General features: G+C 35.3%; 1 protein-coding gene across 3 annotated transcripts in view; it reads left to right on the top strand.

The window, feature by feature from the left end:
• Nucleotides 1–22,900, top strand: part of CNST (consortin, connexin sorting protein) — a 73,045-nt gene that overhangs the window by 33,375 nt on the left and 16,770 nt on the right. Inside the window, exons 3-9 of one of the 3 annotated variants that reach the window (XM_010992373.3) lie at nucleotides 888–1,093; nucleotides 8,022–8,052; nucleotides 9,971–10,057; nucleotides 10,510–10,624; nucleotides 13,047–13,068; nucleotides 13,239–13,335; nucleotides 20,337–21,229. In XM_010992373.3, coding sequence (XP_010990675.3) covers nucleotides 888–1,093; nucleotides 8,022–8,052; nucleotides 9,971–10,057; nucleotides 10,510–10,624; nucleotides 13,047–13,068; nucleotides 13,239–13,335; nucleotides 20,337–21,229 — 1,451 coding nt within the window. Of the gene's footprint in view, nucleotides 1–887; nucleotides 1,094–8,021; nucleotides 8,053–9,957; nucleotides 10,058–10,509; nucleotides 10,625–13,046; nucleotides 13,069–13,238; nucleotides 13,336–20,336; nucleotides 21,230–22,900 lie in introns of all 3 variants that reach the window. The other 2 variants (XM_031438492.2, XM_064477252.1) reach the window with 2 other exon arrangements.

The raw sequence follows: 22,900 nt of genomic DNA on the forward strand, positions 1-22,900 counted from the left end.
CTCTGCTAATACATTACAGCTCAAGGGCTACTAGAAGTCAAATCTCCCACCACCTTGAGCCTCAAGGCCTACCAAGAGTTGAATCTTTTTTTGGTTTTAATTGCTGTCATTCCTTGAATGGCTGTGCCCTGCGCCCTTCCCTCCTCTCTCAATATTATCTCTCTTTTAGAGATGGAAGAGGAAAAAAGCATAAACCTTAAAGCCTCTTAAGGATACAGTGGTTGAGATAGAGTTTAAATCCTATAGAGCTCTAGGAAAACAGTTTAGCAGTTCCTATGAAAATTAAAACTGATGCTGAGATTTCAGTGAATGATGAAGTTATAATGTATAACATTTAAAGTTTTAAAATTTGGTGCCTCACTTCAGGAGCTGTGGGCCCAGCATTTATCCTTTGATTTTCTCCCCAAGTTTGTGTTACTTCTTATTAGCAAAAAAGTTTCTCCTAAGATCCAGAAGTAGTTCTGAAGTTATCAGATCAACGTTTAGAGAGGAAAGCTTAACTTCTTTAGCCTTTCATATGATAAACACATCTACCTTCCTGTTCAGTTCTATTTCAATTTTGGCAAGGCATGACTTCAGGTTATTGTTAATTCCCTTTTTTCCTTTGGGAGAATCAAGTTTTTAGTCAGGTTTTAACTTGCATACTTTAGCTCTCTTTTTTTTTATATTCTTAATTATAATTCTGCATAAAATAGTTTGTGTGCCAATAGAAGCAGTCAGATACACAAACTTAATTTAAGGAGGAGAGTAGCTTGTGATTTCTGCATTTTTTTTTCGTATAATTAGTTTTCTTTGAATATTTTGTGGTTAACAGGCATAACTGTTTTAAGGTGTTCTACCATGATGGAAATTTATTCTAACATAGGCATTTTATTTACTTCTCAAAGGACTTTCTTCAGGAGATACCATACCTTTAATGCAAGAAAGTACACTACCTGCAGCCCCACATGCTGTTCGTGATGAAGAGTCTGCAGAAGTAAATGCCAATGATCAGCTAGAAGCCCCGAAGCTAGTTCTCCAATCACTGTTCTCACTTATAAGAGGTGAAGTTGAGGAGTTGGATTCAAGAGCACTTCCCCTTTGCCTTCATCAGGTACCATGTTAAACCCTTCACTTTCAGCCTCACTAAAATCCTGGGACCAATATTTGTAATAATCTAAAATTCAGTTCTCTGTAATTGATTCTACCCGATATGTCATTGGTGGGCCCAGGAGAAGCTGACCCTGGATCAGTGGCTGGGGGAAATTTGGTATATCACCAAATTTGGTGGCCACCCATTGGCCTTGGATAATCAATCTATAGTTCAAATAGTTGCTGAATTCTTTTATTTAGTGAATAAGCCATGTACAAGTAAGAGTCATTATAGCAAGTACTTAGTAAGTACCAATAAGTTGACAAAACTAAGCTGGACACTGGGGAAACTGATTACCTACAGAGCAAATCCCTGAGAGGCACTGTGGAATAGCAGAAACAGTTATGTTGATAATTATAGAAGTCTATATAAAGTGTTAGAGTAGATATGTGTTTAAGGAGCAGTGAAAACACAAAGTGTGTAATTAACTTTGTCCTGTGGACATTAGGGGAAAAGAAGTGACATTTGAGTTGGGTTTTGCAGGATGTATAGGCTCTCACTAGATGAACAAAGTGAGCTGGTACGGAGAGAGGTCTGCCTCTGCAAAGGCATGGCTGGCACACTGTTGGAGATTCAGGGGGAAAAGAGACAGGGATTAAGATTGGATAGTTGGATAGTTTGTGGCATAGAGGCCTGTTTTTAGGGGCTGGGAGCTTTTAATTATGGGAGTGCCAGAATTTGAATTTCAGAAAAATAACTCTTCTGGTGACTAAGAGGATGAATTAGAAGGTGGAGAACCTGGAGACTGGAAGGCTTTTAGGATAGTGATGAGGAATCTTTTTTACACAAGAGCTAATTCTGAAAAGGTTAAGATATTCATGAGCTGCATTTTATTTTCTTTTAAAATGAAAATAATTGGTGTATGGGAATGGGAAAAGCCTCGCTTTTTATTTCACTCACTCCTATTTCATTTAACTTTTCTAATGAGCAGTGGATAATTTTTAATTTTTAAAAAGAAAAATAGCTTTTGTACCAAGGCAGGAAAACGTATATTCTTACAAATTTGTTTTACCTCCTTGGTGGGCTTGAAGAATGCCTGTGAGAAAATGTGTGCTACTTTTTGACCTCTATCTGGTATGTTACTAACATATGTAGTATATGTCACCATAGTTGAGAAGCACCAGTACCAAGGCAGCCTTCTAATCTTTCAGTTTTCCTTAAATTTGTACAGTGGATTGAGTTTGTCAAGTGTATTCACACTTTTGTTATTTCATTCTCCAAACAATTTAGAGAGCTATTATCATCATCCTTATAAATGGGGAGATGGAGACTCCCTCAGAAAACAGGTTCCTTATAATTCTAGAGCTAGAATTTGTTAATTCCCATTCAGTGCCTCTGTTTTGGGGACAACTTGGGGGAAATTTGAATATGGGCTATATATTAAATATTATTGCATCAGTGTCTAATTTTTGGAGATTGATAATGGAATTGAAGTCATGTAGGAGAGTATCCTCATTCTTGGGAGACACATGTGCAAGTAGTATGTAGGAATAAAGCGACATAATTCCTGCAACTCAAGATATTTCAGTGGGAAAAAATAGAGGGAAAGACAGAAAGGAAATTTGGCAAAACATCAACAATTGACGAACTGCCAAAAGATATATGGCTGTTGATTTTACTATTCTTTGAACTCTTCTGTAGAATTTCAGTAAAAAATTGGGGAAAAGGCACTTGGAGTAAAGATGGAAATAGCAAATGTTGTCAGATCTTTTCAAGCAGTTTATGTCACTGGGCTATTGTTAAAGTTAAGAAGAATGTTCTTTTCTACTGATAGGCAATCCTACAACTGAAGCAGATTCTAGTAGAAAATCATATTTTTAGGCAGGAAATGATAACACTCTTGATCAGATGAAGATTATTTGATTTTTTTATGTCTCAAAGTAAAATTCCACCCTTATCTCCCAGGAACACGTCCCTGAGGTTATGCTTTGTCCCATAGGTTATACTTCTTAAATACCTCAGCAATCTCTCCTCTCCTGGCAAAGGAGCTTAAAGAGTCTAGTGGTAGTTTAAAAGTATGGCCTTTGACTCTACCACTAACAAGCTGAGTGGCTTTCAGTTTCCTTTTCTATAAAGTTGTAGAGGACTTAGTGAAATAATGCACATAAAAGCACTTAACATAGTACTTGGTACACAGTAAAAGCCAAATAACTGTTAAGCATTATAAATGTATTTCTGTCACTCAGTCAAACACTGCTTGTTGGAAAGAGATGCTGAAGCCTGCAGTAAACTGAGACGTTAGGGCAATAAGAGTCAGCTGACAGCTGCCTTCCTCAGCCCAAGAATACAAAATATCCTGACACCTTCCAAGGGAGTCACAAATCAGGGAGAAGTGGAGTGACATTTTATTCATTAATCAGTAATTCCCAGCATCTCATACTCTGCTTTTCATTTGGATTTGTCAGTTGTTGACATTTAACCAAATTTTCATATCCCGCCCCCACTCCCAAACGTTTATTTTCCACTGAAACATTTAAAAGTAATGTTCAGGCATATCACTGCACATAAATTGCCAAGAACAGTGACACTCTCCTACATAGCCTACAATGTCATTATCAACCCCAAGAAATGAGACATTGGTTTAATAATATTTAATATACTGCCTGTATTAGTTTCCCTCAAGTTTTTCCACAGATGTTCTTTATAATTAAGTTTTCCCCTAATCCAGAATTCAGTGAAGGAGTGCACATTGCATTTGGTTGTGAATATTCTTTAGTCTGTGGTAATCCGGAACAATCCTCTACCTTTTGTTTTGTTTGATTGTTTGTTTTTACTTTCATAACGTTGACACTTACAAAGAGCCCAAGAATTCTTGTAAAATGTCCCATAATTAGTCTCTGATTATTTCTTCATGCTTTGATTCAGGTTAAAATTTATTGGGTAAGAATTGTACTTACCTAACATTCCATCCTCCGTTCTCTCTTGAACTCACTCCAGTCTGGCTTTTGTGCCAACTGCTCTACGAAAAAACTGCATTGTAAACGCAGGCAGTGACCTCCATGTTGCATACTTGTGCAAGTCTAGTGATCAGTCCTCAGTTTTCATCTTACTGGAGGTATTAGAAGCTCTGACAAATTGATCACATACATGTTTTGCAGCATTTTCCTTATTTGCCTTTTAGGACCCCTCACTTCTGGCTTTTACATCTTACTTCACTAGTCATGCCTTCTCTGGCTCAATTGTTCCTCCAAATTTTCACTAATTTTTAATCATTGGAATGCTTCAGGATTCAGTTCTTAGCTAAGACTCCAGAGGAGTGTCGTGCACATTGCAAACTTAAGATGTCCAAACTCAAACTTTGATTTTTCTCCAAAAACTATTGCTTTCCTAGTATTCCCCCTTCGGTAAAATGGCAACTCCACCCCTCCGGTTGCTGGGACCAAATACTTTAAAGGCATCCTTCACTTTTCCTGGCATTCAAATCCAATCAGCAAGTCCTGCTGACCGACTTCAATATATGTATCCAGATTCTAACTCCTTACTTCCTTCATTGCCACCATCTCAGTACAAGGCACCATCAAATCTCACCTGGATTCTTGCAGTCTACTGCTTGTAGAAACTTCCCTGCTTTACCCTTACTTCCATTTAGTTTTCTTTCCTCTACACAGCAGTCATTGTGATCTAGATAAATGTATCAGGTCATGTCACTTCTCTGGTCAAAGCCATGTACTGACTTCTCTTCTTATCCAGAGTAAAATCCAAAATTCTTGGCCTGCAAGACCCTACATAATCCAGCTCTGTTACCTCTTAGACCTTAATTCCTAAAACTTTCCTCCTTACTCACTCCTTTCCAGGTACACTGGCCTCCTAACAGTTTCTCAGATTTACCAAGGATATTCCTACCTCAGGGCCTGTGGTATTTCCTTTCCCTTCTTTCTCAGGAAGCTGCTGGATGATGTCCTCCACCAAAACAAGGGAGTAAACCAAGGACCAGGAAGATGTGAGATATAGGAAATTGGGGCTGCTACCCTGGAGATAGGTGAAGAGAGATTCTAAGATGGCAGCTTTGTACCAAGAAGGAGAGAGTGATTCTGTTTAGAGCAGATTGGAAGGGTCTGGGGAGAAACCTTTATATCATTTTCCAGTTTGCTGTGTCTGAATGTATTGAGAGAAGATTTAGACTCTTGGTGGAGTAGAGTTGTATAATGACAAGAACATGGAAAACTATACCAAAAAAAACCAAACCACTCCAGGGAAAACAAAAGATTTTCAGGAAAGAAAAAATAACAAGAGTTTACTACATGGCTTGATTCATAATAAGGAAAACATTAAATATTTATCTACCCATTACTATAATATAACAATATGGAGTAGGTAAGTCTGTGAGAGAAAGTGTGTGTGGTTTATGTTTGTAGGGTTTGTGTGGAAGAGGAGCAAAGGACTCAATCCTCATCTTCTAAAACTGAAAAATTAAGAAATAGCAAACATAAACATAATGTTTAGGGATACAGAGGGAAAAAAAAAACAGACAAAAGAAATCTAAGTGCTCCAGAAGAAAGTAGAATAGGACAAGAAGGTTAGGGCTTTCAGTGGGGAGGGGGGAGGTAATTAGATTTTACTTACTTATTTTTTTTTTCAGAGGCAGTACTGGGGATTGAACCCAGGACCTCGTGCATGCTAGGCATGCACTCTACCACTTGAGCTATACCCTTCCCCAAGAAGGGTAGGGCTTTCTTAACACACCTTAAAGGACTCTTTGACTCCTTAAACCATATGCATGTGTAACTTTGATAAAAATAAGAGCTAAAAGACGACATTTATAATCCAAGCATTAGTTAAGAATAGCATCTAGGTTAAGGTGGTAACAGTGGAAATGGAGTGGGATGAATTTGAAATCTTCTTGATGGACGATAGTAAAAAGGGGATGGAAAAGAAGTCAGAGAGAAATGACTCTAAGATATCCGGTTGGGAAGAATGGTAGTACCATTAACAGAAATAAGGAAGTAGAGATGGAGAGTTAATTTGGCGACAGTTATTAAAGTGTATAACTGAAGTCGTAAACTTGGAAGCATTTCATACAGAAGTGAGAAGAAAAACATTAAGTGCTGTACTCTGTACTTGGTGAGCTTATCCCAAAACTAGTCTCGGACTCAGGCAGACAATGGCTCCACTGGGATCCTTGAAGCCACTCTGTGAGACATTGGCCAAAAAATTACACCTTCCTAATTCCCTTTTTTTGTTCCCTGGTAGGTTAAAAAAAAAAAAAGCCTGAAACAGGATAACCTTAAAACTGTTGCTTGCTCTCCCAATGTGATTTTCAACTAACTTCTTCACATGATTCTACTCTGCATCTTGCACTGCTGGTCCAGAGTCAGACTCAAAAACCATATAAGACACTTACTGCTGTGTGCTGGGCACTATGCTAGACACATTCCCTCACTTAATCCTTACAGCAGCCCTATCACTTAGAGTGGTAGATATTATTGTTCCTGTTCTACAGATAACGAAGCTGAGGCTTGAGACGTGAAATGACAAGTCAAAGGTCTTACAGCTGATAGTGGCAAAGCTTTGGCTAGAATACAGTCAGATTATTCACCTCCAAACCTCACGTTTTTTCTGCTCTACCAGGCTACCTTCCAGATTTAGATATATGGGGCATCAAAAAAAAAAAATCTAGACTTGCCAGGGGTAAGTTTTTATATGGGAAATGCCCTGTGTATTTATTTTTCAAGCTGCCTTTCACCTGGAAATGCCTTTTACTTTTAAGGCAGTGAGTTTCATGACTGTCTTTATAGCTGCACTTACAGTACTAGAACTGTCACAGAAACCTGAAAGCTAATTGATTTCACTGAAAATTTACAAAGAGGTGATTGAGTCCTTCTATATTGCTGTATTGCTCCTGGAAGAATATTAGATACATAGAATAAATTTTAAGCTAGGAAATATTTTTCTTTAAAAGTATTCTTTTTTCCACTGTGAAACTTGAGGAAAAACATTCCTTTTGTTGCTAGCTTAGAGGTTTGACAAGTGCTTTATTGCTCTTTACATTGGCACCTACCTGGAAAATTGGAGATAGTGATCTATAAACAGAGTACCTTTTCCACTAGAGACTTAGTAAAAATCAGTGAAAACTGAAAGAGTAAAGCACTTAATAAAATATTATAAATCTGACAAGAGTCAATTTATGCAAATATTTCTCAATGAATACTTTGGTTTTGTTGTTCTATTTATAGAATGCTGTATCTAAATAAAAGACCCTGAAGTTTTTAGAATCAAAGAATTTTTAAATTTAAAGGTGACACAGTGTGAATCTCCTAAGCGATAAGCCTCAACTGGGACCAGATCTTGAGTCTCTGGACCCCACTCCCTCCTCCCCACCACCCCATCCAGTGCCCCTTACACTGTACAGCACTTTATATATATTCCAGACATCATTGCTGAACTATTAGTACTTTGTCCAGCATTTTCTGGAATATCAAAAGAGAATGAAAAGTCAGCATCCCATAGGGTAGTTTGTGAAATAGATATGAAATGAATGAATTTTAAGATCTCATATGATATATATTTCAACTTTTTAATTTTTGATAAATTCATTCACTTATGTTATACCTTTATAAAACTCAATAGCATTTCCCTCATTCTTTAGAGTTCTTAGTTCTAAGCTCTAATGAAACAGTGATGTTTGCTTTAACTTGAAATAGAATAAGAAGAATAAAATTATACAAGGACCAAAGAATGTCTATTTGCTTTGCTTATGATAAGTGACTTCGTAAATGTGTCCTGTGCCTACAGTCAGATTCTTTTCTGAACTAGTGACTGTAGTTAAATAGGAGTTTTCTTAGTTTGATATCAAAGACTTTGAAAGTTTCAAGGTCTTGATTTCTTCCAAATTTGTCTTTTCATCCAAATGTTAATTTAATTTCCTCTGTTTTTTATTTCTTTTTAACAGATAGCAGAGTCCTATTTCGAGGAGGAGGACTGTATCCTTTTCTTAATTACAAGAAGAAATTCATAGAACTCTTTGAGAACTACTAATTTTTTTTAAAAAAAACCTGAGATTTGCATACAATGCAGTGTATAATCTGTTGTTTTCACTGGTTTTTAATAGTTGTATCCACCCATGTAACCACCTCGGAAAGCAACATGTAGGGAATTTGGCACTCCAGAAAATTGTCTAGAACCACCCAATTTGACCCATGAACAAGCCCTAATTTTACCAAAATCTAAATATTTGTGTGTTTAGGAGGGGAGAAAAAACATGTTGCCAAAAAGTATAATTTAAAAATCCATTGTATTTTTTTTCTTTTGAACTAAACAGAAGTACAAGCCAAGTAATATTCATATGGTAGAGCCTGTCAAGCATATTATGCACAGCAAATCTCGGTACTGTCTTATTACAGCTGTGTATCTGCAAAGGGAAGAGTGAGTTCTTCACTAGCAGTAAACAGAATGAATGTCATGTGAGGCTGCATGTTAGCTTTTGTATAGAAAAGATTTCTTCCCTTAGTTTTTTAATCTCTCTCTTTTAAAATTGTTTTTCTTTTTGGGGGATGACCCAGTATAAACTCTCTAGAAAGAATGTATCCTTCGTATCTCTGTTTCCCCATTTCTGTGATTTCTTTTTCCTCCTGACCTTGCTGACTTTCACCACATCTCTGAGCAGACTGAAGAATAAGTAGTTATCATCCTGAACCCTATCAAGCAATCTATGGTAGCAACTTGAGATAATGGCAGTTCATTACTAAGCAAGTAGGAAATCAAATTCTGATGGAAATGAAGCTAGAACTTTTTTTTTCCTAACCAGATGAGTGCAGATCAGCATCAGCATCTCTGGGAGCTTCTTATTTAGCGTTTTTTGTTTGTTTGTTTGTTTTTTGTTTTTTAATTGGAGGTACTGGGGATTGAATCCAGGATCTCGTGCATGCTAAGCACACGCTCTCCACTGAGGAGGTATACCCTCCCCTCCCTGGAGCTTCTTAGAAATGCAAATTCATGGGCCTTAGAATGAGAGCTTCTCAGTATCAGACTCATCAGTCAGTATTTTAGCAAGATTTTCATATAATTTTTAGGTTCAGTAAAGTTTGAGAAACATTTATATACTTTTAAGTTAAGGGCAGAGGAAAATGGAATTGACTCTGCTTCTCCTTGGCCTATTTTATAATGCCTGGCATATCTTTAAGACTGCAAGTGAGAGAGAGAACTGAACCTCTGAGTGATCATGGGAAGGACAAAAAGCTAAACAGTGAGTACCTTCTTTCTAGGTCAAAATTTCAGAACATGGCCCAAAGGAAGGTAGACAGTTGGACAGTTTATCACAACCTCATATGATGCTAAATGTGTGGTACAGATGGAGAAGGCAGAAGTTTATACGAAAATCTACCAAAAAAGTGGAATCACATAATTATGAAAATCACTGTGGCAAGTTAATGTTTTTTTTTGAAGCATTCAGTGAGAAATAAGTTAAGGATCATGGGGAGTTGGAATCAGAAACAAACATTTGACTAGAGAGTAACATAGTTGCTTGACAGAAAGTAGTTTAAGGAGAGAAAAAAGGGGGGAGGAAATGCTTAGATTCCAGGATTCCATATGGGTCCTATTTCCAATTAAATTATGTTTAATTGACTCTGCTAGAGATATATTAGCAAGCAGGCATTCCTTCAGCATTAAGATACCTTTTTGTTTTTACTGTTTGCTGATAAAATAGAACCCAAGTACGTACTGCATGACATGCTACATTAAAATCTACCTACTTCAAAACCAAGAAACCTTTCTTATGCTTTGTTTAAATTAAAAAATATTTAGAGTCCTCTCATTTTTTGGTAAGCTTCAAATTTCTCAATTTATATAGTACATTCTTCATTAGTCTGGATTCCCATTTTCCTCAGATTTTCTACTCAGATGAGAAGGCAATGAAATTCATTCAGCTTGAACGACTGTATCATGAGCAACTGCTTGCAAATCTTTCTGCCATTCAAGAACAGTGGGGTGAGTACAGACTAACATTGGTTGTGGACTTGTCAATAATCTAACAAATTGCTAAATAGAAAGTTAACATATTTGACCTGGTTTTGTAAGTCAGGAAATGTTTCTACAGTCAAGTTAATGTTAAAAAGAAAGTAGCATTTTTACCATAAGTTTATGTCATTGTGAGAAAATTTTTCTCTTTGCATTTTGCTCGTCGTATCAGTGCCAGAGAAAGAACACTTGCAACTATTTGCATTGCTTCTGATCCCTTTGTGTGTCCTACTGGCTCATACAGTCTCTGGGATAATATTTACTTATACTGAAAAGTAATCACTTAGCTATTTCTAACTGTGTTAACCTTGGGGTTGAGAGATACATTTGCATGATTTTAGTCAATGGTACCAGTTAACTATTTTTTTCTCTCCTAAATATGTTTTGTAATAGCCAGTAACTGAAAAATATTTTAAATTTAGAAACAAAATGGAAAACTGTACAACCACATACAGTTACATCTTTGAGGAATTCAGACAAAGGATTTAATGGTGAAGATTTTGAACGGCTTGCAAAGTTTTGTACAACACATCAAGAGTAAGTACATCAGTGGGAGAATGTAGCTCAAGTGGTAGAGCACATGCTTAGCATGCACAAGGTCATGGGTTCAATCCCCAGTACCTCCTCTAAAAGTAAACAAATTGAATTACCTCCCCTCCCTCCAAAATAAATACATAAATAAAAATTTAAAAAAAGAGTAAGTACACCAGTATTCGTTTACAATGAGTGGGAATAGAATGTTGAAGAAGCATTGTAGCATTGAATATTTGAAACACAAGATTCATTTCTTTATCTATTTTGTTAAAAGTTTCAACTGGAGAAATTGAAACTGATAAAATAATTAGGTTCCTTTCTCAGCTTTTATCTCCGTTTCTTATTAACAGAAGACATACTTTACATGAATTCAAAGCACATTCTAATTAGAAATTTTTAAATATAACTTCTAATTTTGATAACTTTTTGGTTAAGAGATTAGGTGAATCAGATGGAAAATTTGTGTTAGTGTTTTTTATTATAATTGTTTTTCAGTGTATGTTTGTTAGTGTTTGTATATTGTAGTAAAATATGTTTTTAAGAGTAGTCTAATACTTCAAAGCAAATGCACTGTGGTTTTTAAACCAAAATACTGTAGAAGGAACACTACATTTATCAGATAATTTTAAAATGCTTGATTTTTATCAAAGAGTTGGATTTTTAAAACTAAATACAGTAAAAATAAAGCACTTAAATATTTATCTTTTTAATTCATTCTTTGAAGACTCAGAATTCTGAGGATGAGGGGACATGGTAGTGATTAAACTGGTGCAGATTTCTGGGATATACAGCATAAGTAGAGGCTGAAGGACTTTGTTCTGTTGATAAGTTTTTCTCCTTTTCCTTCAGAATCTCAAAGGGTAAACTAAAAACTATTTGTTAATAATGAATCAGACCCAAGTAGTAGTTGCTTAGTTCATGCAGCAGATAGACAGTTGCTTTTGGATCTGGTTATTCTGGAGACCAGCCTTTGAAGAATGATTCTAAATTCAGAAGTGATGCTCATTCAGCCCTAGTGGTGACAGTTTTGTGTTAGTCAGTTTGAACCTTTGAAACAGTATTTTTAGGGATTCTGCATTAAAACCTAATTTCTTAGCGTGTTAATAGATTAACTTTCAACTTTGTAGAGTTTAATGTAATTTTTTATAATAGGTAAAGGGGATTATTTTCTGTCAAAGTGTTCAATATAGACATTTTTTTCTGCCCTTCCCATGGAACTAATAATTTTTTAATGTGTTACAAATGTGTTAATTATTTAAAAACAAATATTTATTGACATAATATGAGCATGCCTTTTTCTTTACTTTCCTTTTTTTCTCTTTTTAAATATAAGGCAGCTTGCCAACATGTAATTTGAAAACTGGTCTTCAGTTGCTTTGCTTCATACCAGTAGAGAATTTCTGGCTAAAGAACAGTGGATAGTATAGTAAACAATACCAAAAATTTTTATGCTTTAAGTTTGATAATTCCCCCAAATTATACTTCTAAAATTATATATATTTAATATAAAAACATTTTGAGTTATACATTAAATAAGTACACAAGTTTGATGAATTTTTACATGTACATGTATGTGTATGTAACTACCACTCTGACCAAGATACGGAACAGTCCAGCCCCTCAGAAAGCTCCCTCATTTGTGTACAAAATCAGTACCCAGCCCCCAAAGGAACTACTGTGTGAGTTCTTTAAGAATGTATTTGCCTTTCTGTAATTTCATACAAAATTCAATCACATAGAATGTCGATTTTTGTATCCAGCTTCTTTTGCCCATATTTATGTTTGTGTTACATGTTGTTACATGTATGGTAATTTGCTCTGTTTTAGTCCCATGTGGTTTCATTATATGACTCTGTAGCAATTTATTTACCCATTATATTGTTAATAGACATTTGAATTGTTTATGGATTTTGAATATTACGAATAAAATGGCTGTGAACATTTTTGTGTATGCTTTTTGGTGAATATATGCATTCTTTTATCTTGGGTATTCCATAAAATATAATATTTAAAATTTCTTTTTTTGTTATCTATTTCTATGGATAATGCCAATAAAATTATCTTCCACCATAACCTATTTTTAGACTATAATGACATAAACTGAAAATTTAAAAATACATATGTAAAATGCTCTTTAAATACATTATTAGCAAAGGTTAACTTTTTTTTCCTGGATCTCAGCATTTGTAACTTCTTTGAGGGTTTTCAGTAGTTATTGGCCATCTCAGGAGATTAACACATGATATAGCTGCACTTTGAACTATGTGAACTAGTGGTAATGTTTCAGCAGTGGAAATGTTCTGTGCTAATATTAGAATCCAGAGAAGCTGTATTTTTTTTTAAACAGTCATTTCAGTGACATTTGCTTTGAAGCATATTGCTGCTGTAATTTTTTTTAATTCTTTTTTTCTCTCTTTTCCTACAGTCCCCTTTTATCCAAACATAAGGTAAGAGGTTGTTTTCTTGGAAGATATTTATAGGAAAAATGTTGTGTCATGTTTGTTGTATGGACTATTTTAGAAAACAGAAACCTCTTCAGATTATTTTCAGCTTTTGAATTTAATGCAACAATTTCCCCCAAAGTTTTTTTTTTTTTTCTTTTTAAAAAACTTTTTAGGTAGCAGCTGTACAAAAGTCCCTGGGAAGGAAATGCTTTACACAGTTAATAGTGTCTGAAGAGCCAAAGGAAAGAGGAGCTACAGCCAAAGAGCCGGGTATGTTTTTAAAGAGGGATATAAGAATGCCTGCCTCTTAACAATATTTAACAAGTGTTAACATCTGAATTGCTGTGAAGGAATTTTTTTGCATATACCTCTCCTAGCAAAAATAGCAAAGTAAGAGTTTTTTGCATTGTGTAACTCTTTTTAGATATCTAGTAGTAGAAATTATATAACCTAAATTTTTATAAAAACAAAATTATTTCATGTTTTCAGTAGATGGTGGTTATACGTATCTAACAGAATATGACAAGATTGTACAAATAAGCTCTGAAATAGAAATTGGTTTTAGTGTATTCAGCATCTTTTTCTGTTTAAAAACCAACAATTATTGTAAAGACTTTACCAGAAATTTGTTCTGAAAATCTAGTTATTATCAAGATAAACTCTGTATCTTAATAATTTATCTATAGTAATTTATTTTCTTTCTTTTTTGTTAATTAACATATAGTATACTTTAATTTGTATATATACATTTCTAAGGCATTTATGATATATCACTTTGTGTCTTATGTCAGAAGTTAAAGATTTTTAGAAACCTTTTTTCTTGTAGTAGTAATGTATGTTCATTATAAAAACATTAGAAAATAAAGTTCAATAAATATGTTTAAGGGTGTTTATCTGTCGTTGTGTGTGATTTTAGTACTAACTGATATTCCTGGGTTTATGTTCCTGGGCCTGAGAGCCCTGGTAGTAAACAGGCGGCATCAGGTGTTTTGACTGAATTGTCTGAAGAGATAAGATGCCTTCAATTTCACTTTGCTTTTTTTCTTTACAGTCTTTGTTTCTCCACAGGCCTCCTACCCACTCCCTAATCTTACTTTATTTCCTTGTATGAGGCAAATTTGAGTTGCTTTAGGTTAATCCTATTATACATTCTGTTTTTCCTGCCTCTTTTTTCCCGTTATTTTTATACTGGAAATCAGAGTGCAATGAACCTCATAAAAATCTTAAAAGAGGGAAAAAAATCACCAGATAGTTACGTAGTTTGGGCGTGGATATGTCTCTGTGATGTGCACATTGGAAAGAATGCTTTCACGAGCTGATTGTTGAGTCTGACACAACTAGCTTGGCACTACTTCTAGCTTGGCCTCTGCTGGGAGAGATACATGGCACAGATAGGGAAACTGAGATACCAGTTTAGGCCACTTGCTTGGTGCTTTGATTTAGAACTAGAACCTGGGTCTGTCTCTGGTTTCTTATTGAATTGCAGCACATACTTCTCCCAAGTAAGTTGTATGGATTGTCAATGACTTCACAATGCAGACATTTCACTAATAACCATTTTAAGGGGTGGGTGTGGACTAAATTCTGGAAAAAGAAATCTTGCTAAATCTGATAAAATAATATCTTTTGAGGAAAAATGTCAAATCTCTCAGAAATGTAAGAAAGTGGGAAAATATGGAAATACTACTTTAAATGATTTATATTAAATATATAGTTCTAGTGTTGTACATGTTCTACAGTGTAGATTTTCTCTTTTCTTTCTCTCTACATTTCTTGGTCTTAAGCTCCTAATGTGTAAATTGCTTTTTTGGGTGTGTAGCGGTTAAAGACATTGTTTCTGGAACCATACTTGTCTGGTTTAAATCCCGGCTCTACTACTTTAAGTTGTGTGACCTTAGGCAAGTTGCCTAACTTCTCTGTCCCTTCTTTTCCTCAGCTCCAAAAGGTGGACACTGATAGTTCTTACCTCATAGAATTCTTACGAGTATTAAATTAGTAATTTCATTAAAGTTTAGAACTGTACTCGGCACAAGGTAAGAACTCAGTATGTGCTCACTGCCGTCATTAGTCTCCACCACTTCCCTCATGTTATGCTACTCCTACTACTGATATTCCATTAACGTTGTCCATGTGTTATTTATCACTACTTTTCTAATTAGTCTGCCATTATTAAAGTCTTCAAGTAATTTACATAGTATTTTCTATTTTCAAAATATGTTTTATGTATATTATTCATCTGTTTCTCTTACCCAATAAAGTAGGCTAAATCATTTTAAGAAACTCAAGGAAGGGAAGTGACATATTCAGGAACAGAACTAGTTAGAACTCAAAGCTAAACTGTAGTTTTCTGACCCTGAAGCCCATGCATTTTTATTAATTTATGTTTTAATTAATTTTTATTAAGTAATGTTTTACATGTAAAAATAATATGTTACATGCATACATTATAACAAATGATTTTTAAAAATGAAGACCTGTGAACCTTATACCCAATTAAGGACTGAATTATTGTCAGTTCTGTTACAACCACCTTTGTGCTCCTCTCTATCCCATCATCTGCTTTCATTCCACCCCTGAGGTAGCCGTTATCCTGAGTTTTATATTTATAATGTTCTTCCCATTTTTCATCAACTTCACAACTGTATATCATGAAAGTACAATTTCCATGCAGTAAAATGTACCCAATTTAAGTGTATATTTGATGAGTTTTGACAACTGTATACCTCCATGTAACTATTAATCTCAGTCAAGATATGGAGCATATTCATCACTCCAAAATCTTCCTCCCAGTCATCTTACACTCAGTCTCTCCCACCTCTGGTCCCAGGCAACCCAGTGCTTTTGTTATCATCAGTGGGTTTTCTGAGAGTCATCCATATAGTATATATCATGAGTCCATTCCTTTTTATTGCTGAGTAGTATTCCACTTTTTGACTATACCACAATTTGCTTATCAGTATGCCTGCTGATAGACATTTGGGTTGTTTCCAAGTTGGGGCTATCCTGAATAAAACAGCTAGGAAGTTTTTTTGTAGATACATATTTTCATTTCTCTTGAGTAAAGAATCACTGAGTCATAGGGAAGGTAAATGTTTAACTTTATAAGAAATTGTCAGTTTTCCAATGCAGTTACACCATTTTATACGTCATCAGCAATATATGAGAATTCCATTCGCTCTACATCCTTGCTGACATTTAATGTTGTCAGTCTTTTTTATTTTAGTCATTTTAGTGGATATGAATGTCACTGTGGTTTTAACTTGCCTTTCGCTGATGACTGGGTGTGTACATTTTTAGTTTTAAATTAACCTCTATAGAAGCTGTACTGATTTATTAACAGTATTTCACTTAACACTGTTTCAAATGTAGTTTAAGTATTTTTTTTCAAAATTTAAGTATAAATTTTTATAGTGCAGATTTCTTTTTCAAACCTGATACCACTCAAATGTTTGTACCTAATGATGATTAGTGAGATACTCAGAGGCATAAAAAATACATTAACTTATGAATGCTTTAGTCTCGTATCATGAATTACATGGGAAATTTTCCCCTGAAGAGAATTGATCGGGGAATGGGTGATGAGAGAGTAACTCAAGGGCATATGCATTTGCAGAGCATGTGTTGGAACTGCGGTTAAGTCTAACTTCTCATTTTAGAACTACCTCATTAATTTGGTATTTATTAAGTATCTTGATGCTCTCAGCTGTTATTTCCATTTTTATTTCATCAGAATAGTTTTTTTTTTCTTTTTTTCTTAAGTCAATGCAATAAGGATTAATAAACTTACCTCATTAGAGCTTTGGGTTCAGGAGAGCCAGTTAACAGAAATTCATGTTAATATTAACAGGAACATTGACAATAAGCTTTATACTATGGTACATACTTGTAGAAAATTCAGAAAATATTTTTGTTTAAACGTAATGGATCAAACATTTACCTCCACCTTTTCTTGGAACGCTATTAAAATGTCAGAAAGGGATCCTTAAAGGCAGAAAGCCAGAGGGGCAGAACTGGCAGGGAAACAGCAGCAGATGTGACATCCAGGAAATTTTGGAAGCTGGAAAGCAGATGGACAAGTGGCAACTGGCTTAACATACCAGAGGAAGCTGAAAACTAAGTGTCTACAGGGAGAGTGTTGATTTCTGCCTGGAAAGGTTTGGAATTTGGAAGTACCAAGGGTACCTCTTAATTTATGGGTTTAGGGTTGGGCTGAAAGACTATATATAAGGAGCATTTAAACCTTTATATTCCCTATCAAGCAGGAGGCCCTACTGGAAGCTGGACGCAATACAGCAGTGCCTTCAAAATTGTGAGAGAAAATGATTTCTAACCTAGAAAACCAAAGTTTTAGTCAAGGGAAGGAATAAAGACTTTCAGATGTGAACAGTCTTAAAATGTTTACCTTCCATGTACCTTTTCTTAGGAAATGTTCTACTAAGAGAGAATAAACAAAGAGGAAGGCCTGGGGTTCAGGGAAAACAACGTTTCCAAAACAGAGCTGAAAAGAATTCCTAAGATCACTGGAAAGGGAAATTCCAGGGCAATACCTGTGTAGCAGGCCTGGAGAGGAGCTCCAGGTCAGGGACTTAAGAAGGATATGTTTTAAAACTGATAGATTTTCTTTTGATATATGTGCCATAGTTGTACATCTGTCAGAGTTTGAAGATGCATAGGTAAAGAATTTTTTTTTAATGGAGTAATGCAGTTATCAACACCAAGGAGAGCAAAGCATAAATGAGAAAGGAAAAGGTGTCATAGTACACAGTGTGGGTCAGTTGTGAGTAGTATTTACAAAGCCCTGGTAATCTAAACACCTCAATATTGATTTGCCCCGGAATTGTGTTGAATTGTAATGGGAGCTGGAGGAAGGGAAAGAAAACATCACTAGGGGAGAGGGGAAGAATTGAAAGAACTGAGAGAACTAATTCTCTTCTTCCATAGTAGCAAGTCAGTAGGTGATCTCTAAAACTGAAAAGTCAATAAATAACAATATAGGTCTTACCTAGGAATGGTAAATATGAGAGGAAACAGCTAAAAGAATTGAAAAGTGGCTGCCCCTAGAGAGCAGGAACAGACTGGGGAGGTTAAGGCAGAGGACTATTTTTCATTACCTGTGAAGACAGATTTTAGCTTTTCCTCCAAAGCATAATTTGAGACAACAAATTATAAAATAGCATATGTCATATTTGATTTGGAGACTGAATATGTATTAAAAATATAACTTAGATTTTATGTGGCATCAAACATAAACTACAGCCACTCTCCTGATCTAGTTTGGAACTCTTGCCCTTTGTATCTTAAATTACTACTATTTTTTTTTTCATATTTGTATTGTTTCTAATAGTGGAATGAAGCAACTGTTTTCAGGCTAGTATTTTATAATACATTGTACCAATGCATAGTCTTCATTACACGTCACTTAAATGGTATCTTGCTTTATTAGAAACATTACTTTAAACAATTGTATTTTGCCTAGTAACTGTAGTCAGTCACCTTACTTTCTACTCATATAATGGCATCTCAGGCTGATTTGCTAACTTTTCAGTTACTTAATAGCTATTAGTCTCATTTTGATTCTTTGTGATGTAGTCCCATTCGATTCCAAACTTTACCTTAACACTTACATCTCATTTTATTCAAAGCTCTTCTCTGTTCACCAGCTCTCTTCAGGGGCAAGGAGCATGGTCCGCTTGCTGTTGAAGTTAGATTAGTGCATATGACTGAATCCAGACTACAGGCACATGTGGTGGCTCTAGCAGGACCAGCTGAGGAGGGGCTTACTTCAAAGTCACTATCCTAAATATTTACAGTCCTTTAGGTAACTGATCCTTAGCTAGAGACAGCACATCCCATTCCTCTGATGTGGGGGCCTCTCTGCCCTGTGTTTATGCTGTTTATTCTCTGAATTCTGTAGATGTGTTTTGAGGGCCATCTTCTGATCCTTTGGGTACTGGGAACTTTTGGAAGACAGTGTGGTCCCTTTTCCATCTGGTTGTGGCCCTCTTTGCTCTGACCTCCATCTTAACAGAAGGGCACACCGGCAAGGTTGGTGTCTGAAGCAGACAACCTAATGGGGAGTAAAATGTCCATGTGTTTTCGTGTAGTCTTCAAACTGAGTGATTCTTTGGGGTGGGAAGAGAGAAGGAATGCTGTACTCTCCCAAAAATTGGCCTCTTTTTCCTTGTCATCTTTTTTTTTTTTTTTAATGGAGGTACTTGGGATTAAACCCAGGACCTTGTCTAAGCATGTGCTCTACCACTGAACTATATATACCCTGCCCCTTTCTTGTCCTCTATCTGATATTTGAGTCAAGGTGTTGGGGGGCGGGGGTAGTACAAACTCTAATAAACTCAGCAGTCCAGAGTTGATGTGGTCAGCCTTTGTCCCTGATTCTCAGAAATAGGAAGATGGCATTTACTGCCTTTTCTTTGATCTGGTATGTGCCTCCATTGCCAACTGGTAATTATTAAAGTGCCATAAATGAGAAACCAAGTAGAATTATGTTTCATCCTTGATTTTAACCTTTGGCCCATTATTTATATAAATTAAATAATATGACAAAAGGAAAAGTTAAAACTCCTGTGGAAGTTGTTAGGAATGCCTTATGGACCAAAAACTAAATCATGAGCAAGACTCTCTGTTATCTACCAGTTTATACATTTAGTATATATTTTGTGAAGGTTTTTAATTCTTTAAAGTGAAAGAAAAACATTTTAAATTTAAAATATTTAAATCTTACTGCCTCCCTTTAAGAAGTTACAAGTAATTTTCAAACATATTAATTTAGAATGTTACTATTAAGGATATTATGCTTAAACAAATTTGAACAGAGCAGACTTCCTTAATTTAGTCTTAATAGGTTAGAACCAGTATTGTTTTTCTTACACTTTAAATTATGTTACTAAGGTTCATCATGTGAAAATATTTAATATATGCCATGTCTTAATTTGTTTGCACTTTAAAATATTTAAATATAAGTGGCCAATAAAGTTCAGAAGAGTATTTTTTAAACCTTTGAAAAATGACTTTTTTAGTGATAATGAAGACTAATTACTTATTCATATTCTTGACATGTTTTTGAATAATCTCTGTTAATTTTTGTATGTAAAGGATTAATTACTGAATGTTTAGGATATTTCCTCTACCTAAAGATCCAACAGGTAGAATTTCTATTTGAGAAGTCCCACATATTCCTCATATGTCCTTTCTCTTCTTTCATGTACAAAGTGCTGTTTTGAATCTTAAAACAGCTTGTTTTGCTTTGTCTTTAGAGAGTGAAACTTGTCTTGGCATGGAATCAGGAAAAGAAAGCCAACATAAAGAAGAGACCCGAGAGAGCAGTCCCTGCTGTAATCAGATGGCCAGACAGGCAGATCCCCCGAGCTTACCAGTAACTGCAGCAAAGGACCACACGGAGGAGCCGCTCTGCAGCGCTGAAGCCACACTGGAGCTCCACGCCCAGCCTTTGGAGTCAGCCGGGAGCAGGTCTGGGCCACACTCTTCCGGGAGTGCTTATGAGGATGACAGCCGCTTGCCGCTGGCTCAGACAGAGGCCTGCCAAGATGTGGCCGAAATAGAAAGCATTGCTGAAGACCCTAAGGTTTGCAGCGAGTCAGTGATAGAGCCACTGATTTTACCAGGCTCTGGCAATATACCTCCTGTGTTGATTTCTGAGGGTAAATATTCACAGACTCAAAGAAAGGAACTCCGATTGCTACTTCAGGATGCTTCTGAGGCGTTGCCCACAGACCAGCCTGAGGACAATGAATTAAATGAGCTGCAGCAACCTGATCTCACAGGCGGTGATGGAAAATCACCACAAGGGCAGACTGACTCAGAGGGCTCTGAGAGTGTACTTTGTGAAAATAATAAAGTATCTGACTTAGATACAGTGCTTCCAGAGGTGTATATGGCCCCAGAGGAACAGGGAGATAAGGACGACCAAGTCAGTAAAGAAACAGAAGACTATTTAAACAGCCTTTTAGAAGGATGCTTAAAAGATACTGAAGATTCTCTCCCATACGACGATAATCAAGAGGAAGATTCTGATCTCCTTCAAGATCTTTCTCCTGAAGAAGCATCCTATAGTCTACAGGAGAGTCTGTCTTCTGATGAAAGTTGTCTTTCTCTCGATGATCTTGCAAAAAGGATAGAGATTGCAGAGGTAAATTTGAGATTTAATATAAATACAATTAAAAGTAAAGTGAAATTTGAAAGCACATTTATGCTAAATATTGCCTTGTTTTTGTCAATTTTCCCTGGCCTCAAACATGAGGGGGGAGTTTAGTTAATGTAAACTTTTAGTCACTAATAGTTTTATTTATTTACATATATTAAATAAAATGACTTTTAATAGTGATGTTTATACCTCAGGAAGTTATATTGCATGCCTCCAGTACAGTAAGCATTATGTATACCATTTTTTATATTTTTGTGACTTTTATTTGGCAGCCCTGGAATTACAAACAAGACAAGATTAGATACATGCTTGTAAGGAAATCTCATTTTTCTTATACATCTAGAAGATAAAATACATTCTCACTGTTTCTTATTATTACCATATTTTTTTAATTCTTTAAAATAGTATAACAGAATAAAGGAAATATTTTAAAATACAATAGAAGTAGGAGAGACTGAATGGATTTTTAAGCCATTAAGTTTATATGCTGTGATCCTTCTCTTTCTTACAGTATTAATTTATAAGCTCTAGGTTTGAACAAACAATAATTACTGCTTGACTAAGTCAAATATTACAAATAAGTCAAAGTTTTAAAGTTTCTCTAAGCAGTAATTAAGCTGTCAAAACCAGAAAAGGGGGGAGAGGAGAGTATCAAGATGACCATCCTCCTTTGTTTGCTAATTCAATTTTTTTTAAGTTAAGGAAAAAGAAACAAAAAGCCATTCCAGAACTATAGCCCCTCAGGAAGGCAGCCTGGCGTAGTGGAAAGAAGAGTCTGAACGTTATTTCAAATACCGACTCCACCAGTTACCAGCCTTATGGAGTTACTGTTTAACTCTCTAATTCTGCTGACTCTCTGAGGATTAGGATGCTAACTCCTTTTCCTCTTCATCTTATATTTTTTCTAAGTAAGCTTTTAATTTAACTTATATTCATTGTTTTATTCTGCATTATCACTGAGAAAAAATTAAGCAGAAAATGGAAAAGTAACAATGCCAACATAGACAACAGAACACATGAAAATGGAACCCCGTGAAAGCTTTCTAAGATAATTAACTGTTACATTACTAGCTTCCTTTATTGCCATTTATAGTCAATTCTCCATCAACTCTGATTTTTCTTAATTTTTTTCTTGACAAGATTAGATAAAATAGTCATTCTTTTGTCTATTTAACCAGGTCTTTTTATTACCTTTTACAGTCAATCCTCCATAAACCATAACTTTTCTTCTTAATTTTTTCTTAAAATTATTTAGTAGTGCTTAAGGAGTACAGAGTTTTCTGTTTGGGGTGATGAAAATTTTAGAAAAAGATATTGATGATGGTTGTACAGCATTGTGAATGTAATTAATACCACTGAACTATACATCTAAAAATGGTTAAAATGGCAATGTTATGTTATACGTATATGTTATATATATATATGTTTTTTTAACCACAATTTTTAAAATAGTTTAAAAAAATTTAAATAGCACTAACAGTACAGCACTGTACCCAGTGATTCCTTCTCTTGTTTAATTTCATCAGACCTTTGGTACAGGGAATTATCAAAACAGAAATCACAACCATATTTACATCTAGCTATAATATGAAAGATTACCATTATCTGACTGCTTCTTTTCAAGCTGAACCAAGCTGACCTTATGTATACTCTAGT

This window comes from Camelus dromedarius, chromosome 21 (assembly GCF_036321535.1).
Source record: "Camelus dromedarius isolate mCamDro1 chromosome 21, mCamDro1.pat, whole genome shotgun sequence".
Lineage (NCBI taxonomy): Eukaryota > Metazoa > Chordata > Mammalia > Artiodactyla > Camelidae > Camelus > Camelus dromedarius.